We start from the raw sequence: 25,081 nt of genomic DNA, 5'->3' as shown, positions 1-25,081 counted from the left end.
TGTAAATCTGCAATTACGACAACACTATTGACTGTTACTAATTTAAACACTATACGAGCAACATAATTTAAATGTAAAAAGTAATTTTTATATATTTTTTAGAATCTCCAATAAAACTGACTAATAAGTTATATTATATATAATTATTATATTCTCTCTCTCTCTCTCTCTCTTTGCGCTTAAGAGGATTTATCCTGGAGCGCATAATAAATATAGCGATCTATCTATCTATCTCTCTCTCTCATTTAAATGTAAGGTGGATACAGACACTTACATGTGGCTCGCCATTCCTGTGAAGGGTCTCCTCATGTTCTAAAAGGACCTCCACTGCCTCAACGAATTCCTCGGAGATAGCGTGAAGGAGCGCATCCTTGGTATCGACCTTGTGCTCTATTAAAAGCTCTACCATCTCTAGATTTTCATTATCGATCGCCATGAGAAGAGCCGATCGTCCGAGAGGATCCACACAGTTAACGTTAATGTCGGCCTCGACGGCTTTTTGGAGCATTCTGCAGTGACAGGAGGATATTCGGAAGATTGATGAATTGCCGTTTAGGATTCGTAGGTACAAACACTTGTAAACAGAAAATCCCGAAACTACCGGATCTCTTCAGCTAATATGGAGAGACCATTTGGTAAATAATTTTTCTAAACAATGATATCAAAATCGAACATCTTTTATCGGACCTTTTCAATGTTTAGCATTATATATATTTGTAAAATGTTTTAAATTAAAATTCTATTAAACTCTACTTAAAATTATCTGTAAAATGTAATTTTATGTCATTTATTTTTCTTTGAAATTTAATTTATCATGTGCATGTTTTCCAAATGTTTTTTACTCAAAAAAGTGCTTTGATATTTCCATCAAGAAACTTTATTCCAAGTCAGTTAAGGTATCTGTAGTGAGAATGTCCGATAGTTTCAAGACATTCTGTATAATATTAAAATTTATTTGATAATATAACTTTGCTGAAAATTAAGAGAAGCTGCCTTATTCAAGTGAATTCAACTGCTTTCCGGTAAAATTGTAACTCGCTAAAACTGTAACAGAATAGCGATGTTAATCTGAAATTGTGACAGAGAAATTTCGCGAGAGTGAGAACTTAATCATAGATAGTAATCAGTTTCAATTAACATGAGCGTAGCAGAGAGAATTCCTGAAAGTTTTCGAAATCGCACGAGCAAGCTTCATAAGATAATTAGAAGATCATGTGTGCCGCACACACGACCGGCGGATGTTCATACATTTGAAAAATGTGAAGTGGTGTACAGTAATAAGTTAATCTTCACAATAACATTATGGAATGAATTGATCAATAAGAAATCAAGAAAAAATTTAAAGATAGTACTGTCAGCTTAATTCTTTTATGTCTTATGTATTTCTAAATATTTAAATCTTCGAAATGACGAGATTAAGTTAGATTATATAGTGATAAATGTAATGATTTTTATATATAAATGTATATAACTGTATATAAATGCAATAAATGTATATATTTTTGCAGAACATGCACGCTAAAGTTAAATTAACGCCATAAACTGTAATAAGATTTGTCCCAGAAAGTTTAAGTGAAAGAAAATTTCGCGTAACGTTGCGACGCAGTTAGCTCCCTTGAAAAAGTTTATTGCCATTAACTCGTATTTCTTTATTTGTACGGAAGAAGTTTCCTTTCCTCTCTGGGTACTTGCTCGCACATTGAATTCCATGTTCGTCGACACGATTATCTATCTTTACCAGCACGTGCACGCGTATGCGCACGTGCCCGCGTATTTCTCATAACAGCTCTATTAGGTTAACGTACAATAATGGTACTCTCTTAATTCACGAAGGAATAAAAGGGTAAAGAGATAGGGAAACTCGTAAGGATACACGTGTACACCATCTAAGGATACACGTGTATGAACGAGATGCAAACAAGATGAAACTCACGTTTCATACTTGTATATAAATAAGCTATTTCTCTGCTTAAATAAATATTTTATATCTATAAACAGAATTTTTTTCTCCTCTCTATCTCTTTTCCTCTTCTTTCCTTTTCCAATATACACCTGCTATATTCCTGAGCTGTCGAAAGACAGCATATCTACCTGGAAAGGTCTTATCTTGTAAACATTTCGCGGTGCATCTATCAATGTCGAATGAGATTCATGTTAAAAATAAAGTATGTCCGATTAAGCAGAAAATTTATTTGTTTTTTTTTTCACTCTATATGCCTCTTGTACCAATACGAAAGCCAACGGTATTCATACATTTTTAACCATAAATTTCAACTGACCTCCTAACGGAAGCCACGTCTCCGCGCTCGACGGCGAGAAGATATTTCTTCTCCTGAAGCGACAGGCTGGCCATTTCCTGATGAGGTCTCACGACGTTTTCTTCCTCCATCATGCCGTGTATGCTGTGCCTCTGTAAGCGAAATAATTTTATCTTATACGTCTGAACGTACACATCTAGGCGTACTTCCTATAACATTGATTGTTAACTCATAACCGCTTAAACCCGGGAGTTAATAAGCATTTTTTTCGCGAGAGATATTAGGAGCGTGACGTTCCGGTGTACTGTTAAATGTAAATTTTGCAAGGGAAAGAGTTCCCCTGGAAGACAAACAGCGTTTTCTAAAAACGTAATTTCCGCAGCCACCACCTACGCGAGAGGCAAAGTCGGTCATATTTCTCGGCGTTACATCTTCTTCCGGTGTTTCTTTAGCAGTTTGCCCGCGCACCCGTGTCTCTAAAATGTTTTCGCTTCGGTTTACAGTGCGTCGCGCCATTATCGCGCTGTGTTTGCACCAAAACGCGCGTTAAGTTACACATATTTTGCCGGTCTAGTGGCCCCCAGCCTCGCTTTCCGCCGTTATTGTAGCGATCATGCACGATTCAACACTCGCTACGTGATTTCAACACTCGCTCGCGGCGCTCACGCGGAAGTTGCATACCGAATTTGGAGCGAGCGTATGCATTCGTGTGCAAGAGATAGTTAACGAGGTGAAATGCACCCAGGTCCGAGGATCAATTGTAGTCTCTCATAACAGCGTTCGTGGAATGTACGTAACATTGCATTCTGCCGATGCGTGCCTCGCATTGCGATTAGTCGCTCTCTTTGATCTACGGAACGCCCGGACTTTTAATTATTCAGATGTTACAATTAAAGATTTTTAGTCGTACGCGATCTCTTCTTACAATCCTCTTTTAAATATCGCACATGATATATCGCAATTAAACGGTTCAGATTTAAACTTTGTTAATATAAAGTTTGAAATTAAGCTAAAGTTAAACGCATTATTCTCATAATCTATTTGCAGCCAAAGATTCAATTCGTTAACATCATTTTGTTGTGCTATTAAATTATCGGGTGCGAGAAATATTTTGGGACAGCTTGAGGTTAATACTGAAATTACTATCAGGGACGGCCTAAAAGTTTATTACCAAAACGTAAACCGAATTATCGTCGACCGTACAAATTATGTTTCATCGTTGACGCGTATAAATTCCATTTAATCCTATTTCGTGTAAAGGCCATAAATATAAATACGTGCTTAGCAGCACATTTTAATTGTCGCTCTCGGCTGTTCCGTTTGTACATTCGATGCGCAATCAATTTTACATTGTCATAAACAGAGATGCACCGAGGCAGATATCAGGCCGTGAATTAGCTGTTTTATTATCGATTATCGAAAGTTATTGAAACACACCGCGTCTGCCGATATACGTACGCGAATTTCCTCTCGCAACAAATTCATCCGTCGTGATATCTGCCGTTCGACAAGATAGCGTTTGTATTATATTGTTCGAAACTCGATCCATAAATGTCGGACATGTGTGCGACGTATCGCGGACACGCGCGAGCGTGTAACTCGAACGCAAATCTTGACCCTACGTTGGTATTCCGCATGATCGGGAGGGTTTCACCTTGATCGGAATCCACTTTTAAGAGACGAATGCGTGGCGGTTATGGCGAAAAAGGGTCACGCGGGCCTTAGCGGGCCGTAAAGGCATGTGTATGATAGACGGTGTTTGTCGAGGGTGCGCCGGTTCGACAATTAAGGTGCGCCCTTAGCAAACACTCGTTGTCAGTGTCGGCCTTCGCAATATTATATTCTAGCTGTCTAGCATCTCGAGTGCGTCGTTGTCTTAGAATGTATAGCTCTTTTTTTCTTCCACTTGCGTCTGCGTCTGCCTTCGCGTCTCCCAACCCCTTCTCGCCTTTTGTTATATAAACTATAATCTGCGTCTTTGCGTACTAAAAATCTGAGCGCATAAACTTTTATTATCTTAGGAAGTTTGAAAGCTGAGATATGAAAAATATATGTTGTAGAAATCCGTAATTATATGAGTATCTTATAATTATAATATAAGATACCCCATAAGGGTCCGAAACGTTTGTCAATTTATTTCCTTAATATAGAATTTTACAACACTTTCACCTTGTTGCGGCTCAATGTTCCTTTTTTTGTGATTTATTTTTAATCTTTTGAGCCTTTTGATATACATAATTATAATCTTTCTCAATTATAAGGAACATATTTAAACCGTCCGGGAACGTTTTGCCTAGACGCACGTTTTGTCTAATTTTAAATATCAAATTACTTTTTAATTGATTCTATTTTCCTGCGTTCTTTTTGCTTTAAATTAAGTGCGTTTTCCTAAAAGCGCGACTCAAAAGCAAAGCTTTTCGTAGCCCCTGAATCTTTCTCAAAGCTCTAAAATGCTTTCAAATTTTACGGTATTCTGTCGCAAATATATTAGAGAGGACTTGGAATACACGGGGGAGAGCAATCCCGCGTCGCGCGTGAATTGTATCGGCGTCCCCAATCTCAGATATTGATTTTCACTTTACGAGAAGATCTCTCATCGCAATTTTTCGAGACACCTGTTTTCATAAGACAATGCAGATCCCATGAAAGGGAGGTTTGCGAGAGAAACCCTCACTCGGTTTCGCGGTAGGATTCTTTTCCGGGTACTTTTTTCCAAAAGTCGTTTTTGATGGTTTTACAAACAGGATTAAATCCGTCGGCAACAGGAAAACGCAATCACGCTCACCAACCATAGAATTTCATCTCTGCCAACGTGGATTAAATGCTTCGCCTCAATGCCTTCGTTATGCAGAACACCGGAAAGGATTTCGTGTCTCGGCGCGGTGTACTCTTGGCAAGCAGACATTTAACGTGGCCTATAAATCCTACGTCATTAAGGAATCATTCGACTTGCGACGTACGTACGGCTCTAAGATTTGATGCTATAAATTTTACAGTCACGGCAATCAACAGCGTATGCATTTATTCCGTTTGAAAAGTCTTTCAAATTCAGGAGTCTAAATAATAGTTTATATTTTAGATAATTTTATAGGAATACCTATCTTATGAGGTATTTTTGTTACTTTAACTACAAAAAAAATATTTGTAGCGCTAAAATAAATAATTTGTCTCTTTATATTAACAAAAAATCGTTTGGCACATAAACTAATTTAAACAACCAGTTTTTTTAGATTTTTACATCACTTAATTAGCTATTACAGAAAAATAAAATTTGTATTCTTTGCCTTAATTAATGCAATTGCAAACAGACATACGTGTCTCTAACAACCTATTTTGTGCATATCTTGTGCATACTGTATTTACTGTCTTTAACGTCTCTATTTAGCTCACTACACCCATTATCTGTATTCGGACTGTATTTCTACTGTCTCAGCATTCGACTGTCTCCATATGCACTGTCTCCACATGCAGTATGTAACCACTGTCTCTGTGTCTGACTAAACTGTCTGTATCTATTCGCGCCTTGCACGGCCTACACTGGCATCGGTGATATATGCGCGCTCTCTATAGTGACATATTATATTTCTAGCGATCTTCTATACAATGAACGATCTATTGTCGAGCACAACCGTATTGTCTATAACTGTTAAAAGAACGTGTAAAAAAAAAATAAATTTCCCAAGTACCTATAAAAATCAGACCAAACTTTTAAAAGAAAAACAGGAACGAATCTTCATTAAAAGCGGATCATTTATAACCGTTTATAACTGCAATTAATAGAAGGCTCTATATACGTATTTTATGCATAATGCATCAAGCAATAAAAATTACCCGAACGAAAATACTTCGGCTGCCGTAATTAAGAATTGAAAGGTGGCGGGTTTGAAATCTTTTCTTAACCAATGCTATGTATATATAATATCATCAAAAATTGACTGCTGTGTTATTCGAGGCTCAATGAGGGTGGGCATGAAATTCGGTCACGTAATACACCAGAATTCACCAGAATGGCTGCGGTTTCGCTGCGCGAGCTCACTCGAGGACATTTACGAGGCACTAAAAGATGAAAGCAGCCCGCTTGCGTTCTCTCTCTCTCTCTATGGAGCTTTTCATCCTTAAATAGATTAAACGTGTGTTCCACGGCGTATGTAAAGTGCGTGTTACGACGGCAGAGCGTTACGAAAGCGCAATCCTGGACGGTGATCCCGATCCTGGGAAATGCAAAGTCGGAAGATCGAGGAGATCGTTGAACGTCGCGTTCTTATCCTTTTAAGAAATTCAACCTACTTGCCGTTTTACGACACGACAAAAACGAACGCTTCTGCTAGCTACTCAGCATAAATGCTCGAAAATGCACGCGTATGTATCTTGCCTCGTATTTCACCGCGAGTGTCTTCGACCCGGAGAACGATATGAAAAAAACAAAGTTTTCCCTAAACGGCACGCTTTTCCGATCTATCCGAATAGACTAGCTTATGCCCTTTATAGCCATTTTCGCGTCTTCCTTCTTCTCGAACGCGCGAGATGATATAATTAATTATCCATAACCGCGCCGCAGAAAGCGATGTAAAGACCAAAGCTATTTGGAGATTCGCCTGGCCGCTAAATAATGCAATCGCCAGCGGAGCGAACGAGAAATTCGACCGAGACGCCGAGAGGAGTTTGGCCTTATTCGAAGGCTTAAATGTCTGCGCCATCGATCAGTCGCGCGTCGAGTATATACACGGGCTGATATTAAACATCTCTGCCAATCCCCGCAACCCTATGCAAAAATAATCACGCCCAGTCTATCACGTCGTCGTCTGCGTTAAACGTGGTTATCGAAACGGCATTAAGGTTTAATCTAACTTGACCCGACCGGCACCGGCTGCGACACTTCGTTCCTTCCTGTCGACAGGCGGGCAACAGCAAATTGAGGAGAGCAGAGGCAAATCGCTATCGCGCGCGGCCAACATCCGGGCGAGATTCAATAAAAGAACGGTGAAAGAGAAGAGCCGGCTCTCTCATTTTTCTCTCCTTCTCTCACTTTCTCTCGCTCTCCCGTAATTCTCAAGCCGCGCACAAATTGGATCGGCATCGGAACGTCGTTATCGACTGCCGCCCTTTCTGTTTCCGCTTCCGTTTCTTTTGCCGCTCGTCAAACTCGAGTTGTAGTTTCCCCGTTCTCCGGCGAGAAGGGAGAATTTATGCGGACGGAAACCACGGCGGTGGCACTCGACTTATTCCCAGCCCTCGGAGAACCTACGACCCAATAACCTTTTTTGCCCATCGCTACATCATTACGGTCGGAATCGTTTTAAATTGGTAACGGTATACATCTGTTATCTCGCTCGGTATTTATTATACCGAGAAGAACGAAATCAATAAAGAAAATAATATATAAATCAAAGAGATTCAAATGAAGGAGGTCACGACGCTTAATGATGTAAAAAGATCCGTTTGTTTGAGAAAATACTAGAATGCTCATGTATACTAAAGATTAATTTCGCTTAATTAGAACTTAAACTGAACTTAATTAAAAGTAATACGATCCTAACTACTCTCTGAAATTTTGCGTTATTTCGCAAAATGATGTATAGACGAAAGATTAATTAATTCATTCTTGCTCGATGCCACGCTCGGTACCCTTTCGAAACGATACACGTCAATTTTGTATTTGTTCGTTACCTTGACTTTCTTGTCAATTTCCGGTCGTTCGAGCAGACAGGTCGTCTGTACAACGTGTATCGGCGGCAGTGGAGGCGCCTCGGGGTCGAAGTTCACCTGCCCGGCGCCTCGCAGGAAGCCGCCGGCAACGGCGGTCATTCGACCCCTCGTTGTGTCGGACGCCATTCTTAAGGGAAAGTTGTCCGTGCCACCTCCGCCTTGACCGTCGTCCTCGTCACCGACGATGTCTTCACCAGGGGTTGTGCCGCCCCTGGCGAACTGGTCCTCATCTTCGTACGCGCTTTCTGAAATTAATAATGTCATCGTTATCACGTCAGATCATAATGTGTACATCATATTGGGTTACGCATTATTCTAACTTTGAAATATTCAATTTTACGACATGCTCTTGTAACATATAAACCTGTTTCAATAATTAAACATTTTTATTTTCTAGAAGTATTTTAATTTTAAAGCGACATAATTTTTTTGTTAAGAGTATATTTTAATTTTTATGGAATTAGCATCAGAAACAAAAAATTCGTATAATTTCAAAATTAGATATGACTGTATATAAACGAAGATATTTCATATGAGAAAACTTGATAAAAAATACCTCATAATCAACGAAAAATAAACGTTCTTCTTTGTATGGTTTCAAAGTTAAATATTATTAGACAGAATGTCAAACAATGAATAAATAATATTACATATTGTAAGCTATTGGAAGTAAAGGGTTATATAATACTTGGGACTTAATTAAAAAGAAAGTAAACTATTTTTATAATTAAGTTGCAGATATAAAAATTTATTTATATTAGACCTTCGTTGAATTTTTTTTATTTTTTGTTTATGACGTAAAAAAGTCGACTATTTCGTCATATAAATACCAATTTTGCGCGAGAAATATTCACCGGTGGAACAACGCCACGACGCAAGATTGTCCCCGGTGAACTATTCGAAGGAATGATGGATCGGGGAGCGCACTCTCTTTTATTAGCCGCGAGCAAATGCACGCACGCGAGCCGGGCAGTTGTATGTCCGCCTTTTACAGGCGGATATACATCATCATGTAATTTTCGGAGGATGGTGCAATCGACACGCAATAATGCCGATGTAACGTCACCGGTATTTTATACGTCATCGCGCTCAAAGCGGAGTTTAATGGCGGCAGTCAACGATTATTAACGTCAAGCTGACAATTCCTCCCGGCTGCGACAATGGAGTTTGGAGATGCGTTAACGCCATGATTATACCGGCAAGCTGCAAAACGAGGTCTACGTCTACTGCCTTTCATCACGTATCATCCACGTGATGTCTGCACAGCGGGCTTTCGCCGGGTCAATTATAAACTATGTAAATTATGTTTGCCAGCTGTGCTTCCTGCGGCATGCCGTTTGCGCGCCTCGCGAACGCTTGCGCGAATCGCTGCTGGCGAAAAAAAAATACCACAAAAATAGCACGCCATTCTTTAAACTAGTGCAAAAGCTCTTTTTCGTGTAAAAACTACGAGAAGGAGAACTCAATAAAAAGCAAAACGCAGTTGCATATCATTATTTATAATAACTGCAAAGTCAAGGATATAAAAAGATTCTAAGAACGTCAAACGTTTTGGCCTGCTTCTGATTCTCTTTCTGATTCTCTGACTAAAAAGAAAAGATATTTAACTTCCTCTATATACTATTACAATTTTAAAAAGGCAAAACGTGCAAACGATAGTATTGAGATAAAATGTTTTTGTAAATTTACTTTCATTTCGACGAACGTTTCGTAAATCGATTTTAATAAACAAATTGCGATACAACCACTCGGGATTTGGACGAAACGGTTATCTCGTCGAATCGACGCACATCGATTAATCCGCAGAGAAATAATCTCGTCGCCGTGCACCGCTTGCGCGCATTCGCGAAAAATGATCCGCCGTGCTATTTATTGAGCACTAAAGTTGTATGACAGTTGCTCGTAAATTCAGGCCAACGACTATCGAATTCGGCGGGTGATACCGAGAAATAAGCACCTTCGCTCGATTAATGAGCGCGGATCGGCGGGCGGGCGGGAAAAAGAACGATTTTACTACTGCTCAATTGGCAAAAGCGGAATAATTGTACGTCGCCGTAAATTCGCGCTCGTAATACGAGCCATCTCAATTTCTTTGGACGCTATTAATCTCGATTGCGAACGCGCTTTTATAGGGGCAACAAACTACCATCATTACCCTTCTCGCGCCATCGCGGCGCTGCTCTCAAAACGAGATTATTAAAGACAAGATAATTTGTATAAAACCGCGGGAGCGTATGCTCTGCAAACAAGATAATGAATTTCTACAATTTGCTGTCTCGCATTTGAGTCAATAGAAATGAGAATACTCAAACAAGAATCTCTATAGCAAAGGGAATGAAACGCAAGAAAATCAATTATCTGTGTTCCATTGCATAAATATTATACGGATCGTGAATAAAGTCAAATAGATGAACAATAAATGGCAAAAAAAAAAAATAATAAAAGAGATATTGCATTATAATGCATGGTAATAAAATATTTTAAACATAAATGCACTAAATAGAATTTAAGAAAGGAAAATTACAGTTGGATGTTATTTTAGCAATTGAATTGAATAAATAAATAAATTGTACCGATATTGTTAATGAGACATTATTAAAGTCAGACGTATAATTATGATAACACTACTAATATTCAAAATAATTGCTTTAGATTATGCTCCAAATAAAAATTGAAAAAATGAGCGAAATATGAAATGGAAAAATGAGCTTACAATAAAATAAGGTTAGCAAGAAGTATTGATTGCACTTATAAGTGTACATGCAAAGACCTATGTTGTATGCACCTAATTTATTTCACAATTCTGTGACTGTAAATGTTCAAGCTCTGAGAAATCGCTTCAGGAACTCAATTCTACAAAGGAGTAGCATCAGATTATCTGCCAGAGTTATTGCCTAGCGTCCGGCAGAGAGCAAGTTACCAATGTTCTTTGCGCATGTTAGCAACAACTAAGTTTTAAGTTTTTAAACTTAAGTCTCTCATCCCCGAGATGAGGTCATATCAATATACGTCAAAGCGCTTACATCACCAGAACGAGTGAATACGTATTAAAAATTCATAAGGCGTACTACATTAATATTTATGAAAGTTATTATCTCCCTGATGCGAAATTTCGATCGAATTAAATGTTCATCGCGAAGTCCGTTGAGATCGCAAAATTACAAGAGTAATTTTTCGAGCTAAATGTTTTATGGATGTTTCCTATATTTCCTTGTTATAAATAATTTATGGTTTGCATTATAACTCATACAGAACACATAACAATGGATGTAAATTCCCGACAGTTTGCCATCTAAGCTTGCCGTTTTCTTGGTCCTAAATTGTCAAGGAGGCTTCACGGAAGTCTAATCGTTCGTTTAGTGCCTTTATCATCTCCGAACGAGAAACGTGAATGTCTTGCATTTAAGATGAATAGGAATCCAACTAATATTCCGAGAGCGTATTTGAGGATGTTTTTCAATCCGCTTTTGTAATGCGACGAGGGCGTAAAAATTGAATTGCAAAGCATAAGATTCAAGAAATGTCTCTGTTCGATAAAATAAGGCTACAAATTTCAAAACATGCAGCAATCACGTAAAACAATATTAATATATTGTATTGTAAAAGTATTGCAAAATAAACGGTTAACATTATATATTAATGGAACATATTACAATACCGTATATCAATATTTCACATAATTGGTGCATATAAAAAAATCTTAAATATATTTTATCGAACAGAGACATTTCTTTTTGTAACAACATACAAACTTTTATCCAACAAAAAATTCCTTTTTCACGTTTAATTCCTTACACGTACCATATGTCGGACCAGTGGCTTAAGAGGTTTATTAAAGGAGAGTTATTTGATCGATAAATTACACGCGCCGCGGGAAATAGAACACACCATGCTTAAGCTTTGCGGTTCATTGACAAGTTGGTAATGGAATTATTCGGCCAAATTTCAAAATCTGTCACTTAACATGAAATGGGAAATACCTGAATCTACAGTGGTGTACAAGAAAGGCGTTCGTAGATTACGCAATGCGTCGAACTGTCTAAAATTTGATCGAAATTTTTGTTAATCATGTAGAGACAGACAGACAGAGAGAGAGAGAGAGAGAGAGAGAGAGGGAGAGAGAGAGAGAGAGAAATAATTTCTGATATCATCGCATCCTAAATTATTATTTATTAAATTCTACCTACTTTAGAAAATTTGTTCCTTTTATTATTAGTCGCGATTTTATTGTAATTTCCAATATTTTTTGTTTCGCATAACTGTGATAACCTCGGAATTGTTATTTGAATAGTGGAACGGGAATTATATTTTACATTCGATATGCGAATCAGAGCAAGAGACTGAAATATATCGCGAATCTGAAATTAGAATTTCAGCTTCGCTGACTTTGGGAAGTGAGTCGACGTTCCGGATATGTCGAGATTGCTGGAAAATTTCTTGATTACTCGGCGGTGAATACCCGTGCTCAAAACCGCACTCCGGTTCACCGACGTAAGTTGATAATGGAATTACTCCGGATCGAGTTTCGAAATCTGCCACTTAATCGATGATCAGGAACAGGTACGGAACTGCGGAGTAGTAGCCTACGCTGGTGATCGACCTCCCGTTGCACCTGTTGCACGCCATCTCATACTTGCACGATAAATAATTTTACAATATCGACTATTCACGTATGTCTGCATGAGCATTACTGTTCACGAAAGGTATCTCATCAGATAATATACTTCGCGTAATTTCCAGTATTTGAAGCAAAACAAGTATCTATATTTAAAACATATTTTAACTGTTAAACGATATCTAAATATACAGAACTAATGTGAATACTTGTAAAGAAACTTTTTACACGGTACTAGCAGTTTTATAAAAATCTGCATACTTTTTGAAAAATTGATTAACGGAGATTAATGTTTTTGTAATTACGCTAACACGTTGCGCATTAAAAAAGAATAATGTAGTTTTAAAAATAAGCAAGAAATTACATAAACCGTGCGTGGGTGCACGTGTTCGCGAATTCCCCAAAAAAAATGTGATACATCGTGTTTGCATAGGTTATTAATGAGTTGAGTCGAATACTGAATTTGCGTGTATGAGTAATGCAAGGGTGGTCTATAACCACACGCAAGGCAATTGTCGACGCGAATGATAAGAAAACGTTGTTAATTACAGTGAAAACGACTGGCCAGTTGGTTTTTGCATCGTTAACGTCCGTACGCTGATTTAGGTATCGCGATACCCAGAAAGACGCAGTGGCATGCATTACGGAATTTCTTGTATTTATTTATTCTCTCCGTTTTATTCCTGTTATTTTTCGCATTTCTTTTCTATTTTCTGAATTGCCTTTTTACGTTTCGCGTCCTTTTCTTAATTTTTTTTTTACTTTCCTCTACGTATTTCATACGTTTTCTGGTAAACTGCACGTGACAGATCATGCATACTTCTCATTTATAATCTGTCGCGATTTTTATTTTGCAAACAGACTCCTCTGTATACCTTAGAGGATTAAACCTCAAAGAGCATGATAAATTTCATCCATTCATTCTCATTCTCATATTCTTTTCATTTCTTCTTCTCCTTTTGCCTATTTATTTCTTGCTGCAGAGGGAACTGCAGAAATCGCGTTTTCGTGCTGCGAGTTCGATTTTATGGGATGAATTATCGGAAAGCTCCGTTAATGAGACTTCAAAGAGAATCGGAGAAGAGAAACGGAGCAACGCAACAAAATTTATCGAAAGCATAAACTTTTTATTTGCGTCGATTGACTTTACGGTCGAGTTTTCACAATTCTACCGCGCTGGCATACACAGACGGACAGTAAAACTTTAATCCGGTAAAACAAGAAAAAAGTGTAAAAACGAACGTTATTACTTTAACGAACAACATTAGATGCAAGCGACTTTACTTTCCAATGTAAACTAAACAAAAAGAGAGACAAAAAATCTTTTAACCTCGTGTTGCTTGATACATAAATACTCATCGCGATGCAGTAAGTATTTATGTCAAAATTCAATTTCGCTGCCCAGTCGATTCACAATGGTATGCAAAAAATAACAATTTAAAAGACAATGATTTAATGTTTCACTTCACTGTACTAACTTTTGAATATGTCAACGAATGACAATAAAACCAGTGAGTCTTATATAAAATAGGCAAAAGAGAAATTATACATACTAATTATATACTTAAATATCTAAAATATTTCAAAAGAAGAGTGTGGTAATATAAAACAAATTATACATAGATAAATTACATTATTTCTCTAGAGATTAAAGCTTGCTATGAAAGAAGATTGATTATTTATGCTATAAATTATCTATGTAATTAAATTCTGGAATTCATCAATATTTTACAGCAAACAACGTGACATTATTCCAGTACAAGACCCAGGCTTCTGAAATTATTGGCACCTAAATTGAATTACTCGGTTGTGTGTTCTCGTTTCGATTCCCCTGAGCACGTTAGGATGTAATTACAATATAGAAGTTATGACAAAGCAGTATAGGTCACACGTATTACAGAAATGTCTCGCATTTTCTTGCGGCCCTTCCAAGGAGACAACATTTTTCAGAAAAGGAATTAGACGTGCTTCAAAACGTGCGCAATTCATACATTATATTTTAATTTCATATCTGTATTAAATGTTTTTTTGCAACTAACAAAGTGCTAATATTATGTAAAAAATTAAATATAAATAAATTTTACATTTCCTAAATATTTTTTCATGAAGAATTATTATATTTTCCGTCCAGTAGCACTCCCAATTATGGGACATCCTTTATATCAAAATAGGGACGTACCACGTCTTTTTCGCTAACAATCCTCGTAACAATATCGTTTCACAATACACGCGTTTAGCCACCGATAATGACGATAGTTATAAATCGCGAATACGTCATGGGAAGACGTTGAGAAGGGGAGATATTTTCTCTCTTCTTCACGAAAATTCAAGAACGAATGAAATATCTCCGTGAGATCTGACCGGGAGATCTGCAGGGAAGGAGGTAAAAAAAGATAAAAGGTACGGGAAATTGCTCGAATGGGAGCGCTGGGCAAGAATAAACAGACGGCGGCTTAAATGTACGGAGCTTTTACGAGGCGACGTTCTTCATCCCGTCCGGGTACTCCGAACTCGGAAAAAGAGTGACGAGACGTAACGTGACACCGTGAAAGGCGCGATCTCTCGAAAGCCGTTTAAAAGATACTCGCGAAAGAATTCTTCGCGCTCCTCTACAAATTTACGCGCGGGACACTTTGTCAAGGCCATGCACTGCGGCGTGTCATGCGGATGTGCAGGATGTTTAAAAACAGGGGCGTGATGCAGTTATGCGGGAATATCGCGAGTTCTCAAATTTTTAACCCGGAGACGCACGAATCGATAATTTAATCGTATCTCTTCGTTTTCTATCTCTTTCTTTCTTCCTTCACTATATTGGTGAGTGTAATGTTTCTTTGCACTTAAAAGTTAGGAGAAATTCAAAATAGATGTAAGTCGGTGTTTGAGTTTTTTGTAACTTTTCCTAGTTCGCGATAACAATACGATAAGAAACGCAAATATAGTGACCCAATTCAAATTTAAACTTTAAAGTTGCTGCGAGACAATTTAGTGAGTTTCAAATACGTAAATCCGGGACAGATAGTAGATAAGAAAGCAAATTCTCGTGTTTCTTTTCACGCGTATATATCTTTTACAATAAATAACAATAAAAACGGGACAGTAATTATTCGTTGAATATAGCATGTGCTCAAATGCAGATAATACAAACGTGCTTATTTCTGTTTGAAGTTACTTGTGACTGAAGCAATCAGTCTAAGTGTGATTATATATGCACGTCTACGCGAAAAAATAATTATTGCAATAAAGCTGATAATTATTACAATTATTTTTAGTATTTTACTCCCACGTTTATCGAACCATTTACTTTACTGTACGTTCTATTACACCTACGTTCGTCGAATATCCCTCGGGTCTCCTTTCTCAATCGCACTTTATTTTAACGTCACTATAAAACGCACGTTTTGAGTGGATATCTATAAAGATATTCGTCAATATCGCATGTCCTATCGCGTGTCCCCATCAGTCGATAGGTGTTCATTCAAAATTGAAATTCTGCCAGACTGCAAGCTTCAGCACGTTCCATCGTTTTCCAGAGCGTCCCCGATTCCGCGGCGTTCATTCTCGTTCCCGTAGTGCTCCTGTGTGCTATATCTTTCCTTTTGAAAATTGATATTCGTTAATCTGGACGATCGTTTTTTTACCACGTACAAAGGCGCGCGTTGGAAGTTATTACGACACAGCATGTAACACGTTGTGTTTAAATTAAAAAAAAAAACAGAAAACGAGGATATGTTTTATCCCAGTATCACGATAAATAGTGATGAAAACGAGACGCGCGATATTAGTTTTTATTATGCCGCTGTAGTGAATGCAAAAATTAATCAACGTTTCACACGATATTTCACGTGGAATTAAGGTAATATTAAGGTATCTCGCATTACACGGAGATTGGAAATTAGATGCGCAGCTATCGTATTAAACACATAGACGCACGAGAAACCATCTATTTGCTTCCTGTGCAATGATAAATCGCGGCACATAAAAATTAATAAAATAAATTATACTTTTTTTTGTATCAGCGTTGAATTTATTGAAGCCATTGCCGTAACGGGAATTTCAACGAAGAAGAGAGGAGGGCGGGCTTTTCCTAGGTGGCTCATTTGTAAATCAAACGAAAAATCGATATTTATTCAATAAATCAAACTGTGTCAAGCGACTGACTGATTGATTTTGCGAGATACACGTGAGAAAGAAAAACAGAGAGAGGAAGAGAGAAACGTAACTTTTGATTTTGCATAAAATACAAACTGTTTGCCACAACTAGATTACTAAAATATTTTGACATCTCAAATAACGAAAAATAAAGTTTCGCCTATATGTATATAGAATAAATAGAATTCTAGAATCGATTTTGTAGTTTTCGATATACCGATTAAAAAGAGCGCAGTTTTCAATTGAACAGAATTTCGTTTCTGTGTGTGTGTGTGTGCATCGAACATTATTGCATTATAATATTAAACTAAAATTTACGACAATATCGCGTTGGTAACCTCCATTTCGAAACCCTTTTCGTGCACACGTCATGCATTTACAGGTTCTACGTGCCGAAATTAAACCACGCCCGCTATAAAGCACGACGTAATATAGCGTGCGCCGGCACAAAGCGCATATTTTAAGTGAATCGACGCGGTAATCCGAAAGTATAAAGACTGCGAATATTCACGCGCGGTCTTTGATCTTTCGCAGCTCGGCGCGCGAAATTTCGTCGTGCCGTGCCGTGCCGTGACTCGTTGTAATAAGTATAACGATTGACCGAGTGGGCAAGAAAGATTGCCAGCCGTGAAATGGATGTAACTGCATTATGTGCGATAGACGAATGCAATTTGCTGTGGGTCAACTCCATGGATAAACGGCCCACCGTTTGTATGCGAACAATCCCTTATCTCCCTTGTTCCCTTACGGAAATTACATGGCCCAAAAGAGACCATATTCCGCAAAATCGTATAGTAAAAATCACATTACGCGATCATTAAAAAAGTATGAAAATTCGCTATCAAAATACGTGGCTCACCGCGGTTAAGCTCGAGGTGACACGATGATTAATTTCGTATTAGTCTTTACATCGCAAAACAGCTCTCGAAAAGTCGGAGAGCTCATTGTCAGCTATCTCTTATTCCGCTCCTTTGTGCGCGATAAAGCTCGTATAATTAATGATCCACCTAGTAACCTCGAGAGGAACGTGTGTCGCATAGAAACAGACGAATTTAATTTCGACGATCGAACGAAGCTCTATTCGTCCGGCTGTCCCTCCCCCAATTTTTTTTCCTACTATGACCCGATTGCTTTCGGCGTCGTCCGAAAAAATATAGGTCGTTCGGCAAAGAGAGCATTGGATGGACAAAGCTGTTCTAGTTGACTCGCGCTATAGAAGAACGGAGGGACACGAACGCCGCAGAATTCCATCGAGTTACGAATTTTAAATCTGACCGTCCTGTTAGGCACGGATGATATATCACGTCACGTGTCCGGAACACGGAGATGATAAAACTTGACAGATTTTACTGACACCGCTTCCATCCGGCACTCTCTCGAATGGATCGGACACCTTGATCGCGTGCCGAATAATTTTCTGCACGTGAAATAATCCCCGTGCCACTCTATCGTCGTTTTACTTCGGCGTGACGGCATGAAAAATATATCGGCGACACAAGACGATTACGTTTCAGTCGCTGTTATAAACTTCGGATATAAATGTAGGATGTGTTATCAATCGTATTAAAAAGTTGACATTATTGTACTCTATCAAAAACAAAGAAATGTTAGAAATTTTTTGTTAAACGCTATAAGCGGAAATATTAAATTAACAAATAAGTTAATAATATACAACAGTGAGAAGAGATACACAACAAAGTGATGTAAGCCAGTTTTCGTAGAAACTGTTATATGCGAATATTTCCAATTTTCTGCTTTATTTTAAACTATTTAAAAAATAATAAACTGCTCAGTATACAGATAAACAGCTGCAGATTTTTGCTTTCTATAACTTCAAATATCTAAATATTTTAGAATAAAGAAAAACTGTGCTTCTAATCCTTCATATATCTTCTTCATTTACTCGCTCCTTTAAATATCCTTTACATGACGATTTATGTTTGTTTCCGCGATATAGCGTGCCAAATGAAGAACGAGGGTAGTGAAGGGAATATGATAACGAGTTATATGAACGAGTTGCAACGAACATTCGCGCGCACAGTGAATGATAATTTATCGTGTCATAAATGTCTGAATTGCTTTAAAGGAATAATGCCGTTACGGAATTTCACGGAGTGTCTCGCAACGACGCCTTCTTTTCATACGACCAGATTCCTCCTGATCGCACAAACGGAAGAATAAAAGAAACGTTATGAGAAATTCCACGGTTGATAATATGACTCGTATATTCGCGCTCGCACATTCTCGCTCGGAAAACTTAATTTCGTTCCACCCGGTCAAACGTCGGGCACGTTCTTCCGGCTACTTTCCCTTTGCGTTTTCCTGCGAGTCATTTAATGCCGAGCTATTGCGAAGCGCCGACGCGAAAATGACGCTGTCGTCCTGATGGCGTATAACGAGGAAACATAGCTATCTCATTTGTACAATGGAGAGAAAATTACAATAAAGAAAATTATAGCGCAGAAGAACGGGTTTGAGATACGAGAATAATGTCTACTTGTCCGTTATACCGCTCATCAAACCGAATAACAAAACAGTTCAGAATTTCCAATTTTGCATTTTGCATGTGTATCTCATCTATGTCATGGACAATGTTACTTTAGTCAGGCGAATGTGATAAATACACTATTCACGAACTTACATATACCTAATCTCTAACTTATTCCAAGTATAACATTTGCGCTCGCTGTGCGCGATAGATAACGCGTTAGGTATCGAAGATACAATCGAAGGACTATTCCACGGTGAGTTCGCGCCCAACTTTGTTGGAAGGATATCGAGAAATACTCCTTTGAAGACAATGTTATTCATCGGTTTATCCATTTCCCGTGTGGAGCAGCCTAGGAGCATTCCACGTATTTGCAAAAGGACGCTTTTCCGATACTACAAAGTTCCCGTCGATCGCGAAATAATTTTGCTGTCTCAGTAGAATTGTGCTTCTCGAGTGCTTCTTTGATCGCGTACCATATCGAATTTATGTAAATTCGAAAAAAAATTCCGACCGAGAAGCAAAAAAATGACAGTGGATCAGTCATATAATTGAACTTGTATTGGTATCACTCGAAAACTGCACGATAGTAATCACAATTCGCGCGCTCAATTCAGCGCGACCCTCGGGATTACAATGGCGATTAGTTTCCCTGCATTGATTCCTTTTCTTTCTGTTGGCTAATTATACGGGTTCGCTTACACGATCGTCGAAATAAATGGATACCATCCGTTGGCCGTGACTTCTGATGGATTGTCTCGCGTGAACATGCGTACGAGCGCTCGCTTGGCGACCAGCCAAAGTCACCAAACGTCCTCTAGTGCGACGTGCCCAACGGGATATTCATCAGACTTAACGCAGCGAGGCGGCGCGCGGCGCTTCGTCTGATCGGTCCGCTACTACTACAATCTGCGCGATTTTATCATCTCTCTTTTTTTTCGTGTCAGCAATTTGTCTGCTTAATTGCAGTTTGCAGAGTGACTTTCATTGGATTAAAAAAAAGCAGTTAATGAGGCAAATCGAAAGGCCATTTCTCTTCGTTACCGTCTTTTACAGCGATAGCGTTAATAGCTACACATTAATTTGATATTTGCGTATGTAATTTAATTAATCTGTCAAATTAATTCGTTTTGGGACCATCATGCAACTACTACTTTTATTTTTACTGCTTTAGGCTTGTACTGCACATATTTTGATTATATACATTTAATGTAATGGCATTGATTAATGTATTTTTATGCAGAGTTTTTCGCTGAATTATCGGAAAATAATTTAACAGCAAATTGAAGTATTCGTCGTTAAAATTTTTCTATCAAAGATTTCAATCAAAATATTCTATTATTATGCTTGCCATTATGCGATCCGTGAATGGAATGACGAAATAAAAGCTTGTCAAGCGGTACAGCTAGGCGCAGCTGGTGTGTGCCTGCTGTTCGTAATGAACACCCAATATGCGTAAACGAACATGGGCCATTAGTGCGTATAATGGAAATGATTAACGGCGATCGAGAGAAATTTTCCGGCGCCCTTATAAATTGCAAGCGCATTAAAGTGCATTGAAATTTTACTTTTTACATTATAAATCATCAGATATAATAGTTGTGCCATTATTTCATCGACAATGGATTAAAATTTTATGTACGATAATGTCGTGTTGATTACGTTTTTTTTTTACGAATCTTTTAAGTCTCAATATCGATGAAATATACATTTCTATAAATGTACAACAGCTGTGTGTTGAATTGCAAGGCGCAAATAATGGGATCAATAAAAATAGAATTAATAGAACTGATAAAAGATGAAGCTCTCGTCCATGATTGTCCATGAAGACGTTTATGAGATTGCTCAATAAGCTCGAAAATCGAGAGAGCTATCTAATATGACAGTAAATCTATCCGGTCATAGCATATGATCCCGCCTACGTAATAGTCGTCCTATTATAGATGCCAGTAGAAACTGACAAACTAGCACTGCAATAGCACTGCAATGAATTATTCAACAATTTATAACGATTACACATACAACACTGGATTATTTAACTTATGAGGGATAAATCAATGCAATAATTACCACGGTCAACAATCCGGACAGTTTGTACAGTTAGTTACCAATCACTAAGAACGCGGCTTTAATTGGATGATTTCAAACGCGATACTTCTATTAAAAAAACTCTGTGGTTAAATTGTGTATTAAATACTTATTTCTGTAAACTTTATAAGACAGAAATTTACAAACTTTTCAATAAGCCGAAAAAGTTTTGATCGGTTCTTAAGAGAGAAAACTTATGTTCGTTCTATTTATCCCTGAATGTCTAATAGAGGCGTCCTCAATGGTCAACTCGCCCTCTACTTCGAGTAAACTTTCCCAATTAAGATCACACGCTACCCCTCAGAAATAGCAAACTCGATTATTATCTCGTTAACTCGCACAGTCGATAGAACTCGGTTTAATCCGCGTTCAATTTGTCGTACAATTTATCACGGTGATCCGATGCCCGTCGACGTATGTGGTAAACAAATTGCAAGAAACTTCTCGTCTCGTCGTCTCTGTCCCATTTCCCGTTTCTAGGCTAAAGGCGATATTTAGCAATCCAATAGATCCGTTCGAGTCACGGCTGACAAGATGCGACAGGATGCGAAAGCGACGAGTTGATGACGTTGCAGCTCGATCTTACTTCTCCGAATTGTGGCTAACTCCACCCGCTGTTAAGCTAATGGGGAAATCGCGTTATATCTCGGGAACATCGAGAGGCAGCGGCAGAAATCGATTTTGGGAATTCGCGCACTGGATCCCCACGGAGAGAACTGGCGCATCTATCATCGTCTGACTGCTGCTGACTGTATCTACTTGCAGTGCTTGTTTAGCTTTCAAAGAAGAAACAGAATTTGCATTCCTGCATCTGAGAAATTCCTTGCGAGATACCGTGTTTGGTTCTTTACACAATGTAACATTGCGTACAGCTTTATATAAACACACTCGTTGCTTTTTATATTCACTGAAAAACATATACTAGAAAATACATCCTATCTCTACAATTATTCTATGCAGTATTCTATATGTACGATATATACGTTGCAAGCTACACTTTTAGAAATATATATGTATGGAATTTTAAGATTGTTATTAATAAAAAAAACATTAGACCCTTTAAGACATCCTTTGAGAACATGTGTATCAATATACGTGATGAATTTATATTAATTTCGCAAGAGTCGAAAATAATTGTATCAAGCTATCAGACTAACGAATATGATATATCAGCTTATATATTAATAAATATTTTAACTTACATTACACATATAACAAAAATTTCAATTCTTAAAATTATAATTCAACATTAAAGTTAAATAAACTGATAAATTTTCGTTGTTCAAAAATTCGATCTTTAGAAAATAAAAAAAATAACATTCTTCGATAGTTCAATAAAAATCTAATTTTTTATAACAAGTGAGATTATTTAAAATTGTATTGCAATCTACTTCTTACATATTAATTATAAGCTTGGTAAAAGTCTATCTGAGAAAATTAAACGAGTCCAAAAACAATAAAATTAATAACATCTACGAAAGATAAAGATAGTAATCCCATGCATCTGTAATAGAACCGGAATTTAGAAATGTAACTCTGAGAAGAATGTTTTAGGGTAAAACTAGCCAAAAAGTGCATTAGCCGCGATGGAAAGGGTAAGTGAATGGAGAACCGAACACGACTGGCTAAGTTTTTGATCATTAGAAATCCGATAGCCGGATGTCTCTCTTTCTCTGAAACGTCGAGTAAGTTTCCGTTACAACCTCACTGATGGACCACTCCGAGGAAAAAATTTCGAAGGATAATGCGCGGGATAATGTTCGAAAGCGCCCGGGCGTCTTCCTGGAAAAACTTCGGCGAGGATTTTCACGCGGACGGGAAACGTGTGTCAGGAAAGACAGAGGTTCTTGCATTTCAGAGGTCTGTCGATGTTTTTCTCTATTGCATAACAAGAAAAACCATAATGTTGCATCTTTGTACGACGAGTTCACCGAAGCGTAGGTTTATGTATATTCAGGGAAGGCTATTATACGTAACAGATAGGTATCTGCCTTTTTCTCGCTTTTCTCGCAACGAGTCTGTTTCCAGCCGCAAAACATCACCGTGCTGCATTAATAACGCGATGTTTTGTTCTGTGAAATGATCATGCGCGAGGTAAAGTGCTGGCGAGGCTAAAGTTTCAAATACTTTATAATACCGCGCAATTTGTGCACGTCCGCAATTTGTAAAACACATAAGCGATCATATTGGTGTATTCTTCAAAAGCTTTCAACAATCGATAATAGAATAAATCTAATTGATAACGCATTAGGTAAACTTAGTGTGTCAGATAAAATTTGCAGAAAGCGAACTTTTTGATGACGAATATTCGCACTTGTTTTGTATAGTCCGAGCTGTAATCGCCGTACATGACGTTACAATTAATGCTCCTGACACATTCGTCAGGGTCAATTGTATTCGGGCATCGTGAATGTGTAACATTTCTGCGGGAGAGCACGGCAGTTAGGCGTTCCTGCAATGCCAGTGCCATGTTATCCTTACCAGCATGGGTATGCAAAGTAGCAATTCACAGGGAACTATGTAAACAATCGTCGGAAATAGAAACCGGTCGGGGCGTGATCCTTCGGCTTGTATGTCCGAATGTCCACGCGCTGAGCAAATTGGAAGTCAACCTCGGGTTACAAAGCTGCGGCTTTAGAGGCTAACGAGTAGGTCCATCCACCGGAAGCCAGTTCAAATGGCTCAGAATCATGTCGCGAATACCATTAGTATTCTACGCGGGCTCATCCTTGCGACATAATCATAAATCTTCGGTAAAGCGATCATGTTCTTTGGTCGCATGATATTTAGAGCGCAATTATTCGCATATTTTAGTAACATCCCGAGATAGTATTGGACAACAATTAATTACTTTACGATAAAACGCTCATGAAATACACGTGAGAAACGCGTTCAAAATTTAATTTCTACGCGGTAATTAAAAATGTTTATGTTTAATATATAAATTTTATACAGGACAGTTTCCTTATTATTTTTCCCAGTACTTCGTTAATTTAATAAATTGTTATTTATGCAATGGCTCATTATTTTAATTGCATTTTACTAAAGCCTGTTCTGGAACGGATTCAAAATTTATTTACATATTTTTTCAATTACTTTTACGTTTTCACTTAATTATTTTGTAATTCCGCAATTGCGCTTTTTATTATTTCACCACGGAAATTAATTGCTACAAGAAATTTGTTGGAGATATTGTATAATTTTTTTCGTATAATTCAATAATGTGATTTAGATTTCTTTATCAATTTTATTTGCATTTTTTAAACAGAAAACTATGTATTTACATTATAGAATCTATTACGTTGAAACAATAAAAATCTCATTATCTTAACTGTAACTTTTTCGCAGAAACTGATAACGGTTTCGCGAGAATACCTTTACCTCGTCGTCTTATACGTTCTTTTTTCTTAGTTTTCCTAGCGTCTTCGATATGTATTGACGTTTCTGACGAGATATCAGGAATATAATGGGGGCCTACTAGGATACGAGACAAATGATGCGTGAATAACGAGGACGATATCGCGGTTGAACGAACCATTGTCAGCTGTCGACGCGTGAATATTCGATGGCTATACACGCGAAACATCCTTTTAACAAGCGTATCGCGAACGAAGTTAATAACGTTAGCACAGTTATTAACGTTAGTTTCTTTTAATTAAAAAAAATGGGTGTCCGTAATTTTCTGAAAAAAAGCGCTTGAAATAAATAAATAAAAAAAGAATATATAACCGCAGAATAAAGCGCGGTAATTATCTTATTCGAATGCCGTCATCGCAG

At 37.8% G+C, this 25,081-nt stretch overlaps 1 protein-coding gene across 3 annotated transcripts in view; it reads right to left on the bottom strand.

Moving 5' to 3' along the window:
- The window catches only part of LOC112466036 (transient receptor potential-gamma protein), a 74,080-nt gene that overhangs the window by 15,478 nt on the left and 33,521 nt on the right, over positions 1–25,081 (bottom strand). For all 3 annotated transcript variants that reach the window (XM_025033907.1, XM_025033909.1, XM_025033908.1), the window contains 3 exons: positions 7,926–8,209; positions 2,280–2,410; positions 275–509 (listed from right to left, as the gene is read on the bottom strand). In XM_025033907.1, the coding sequence (XP_024889675.1) occupies positions 275–509; positions 2,280–2,410; positions 7,926–8,090 (531 nt within the window). In that variant the 5' untranslated portion in view covers positions 8,091–8,209. The remainder of the gene's footprint in view (positions 1–274; positions 510–2,279; positions 2,411–7,925; positions 8,210–25,081) is intronic.

This window comes from Temnothorax curvispinosus, unplaced genomic scaffold, assembly GCF_003070985.1.
Source record: "Temnothorax curvispinosus isolate PA1 unplaced genomic scaffold, ASM307098v1 QBEX01015766.1, whole genome shotgun sequence".
Lineage (NCBI taxonomy): Eukaryota > Metazoa > Arthropoda > Insecta > Hymenoptera > Formicidae > Temnothorax > Temnothorax curvispinosus.
This window is presented reverse-complemented; position numbering and strand designations above follow the sequence as displayed.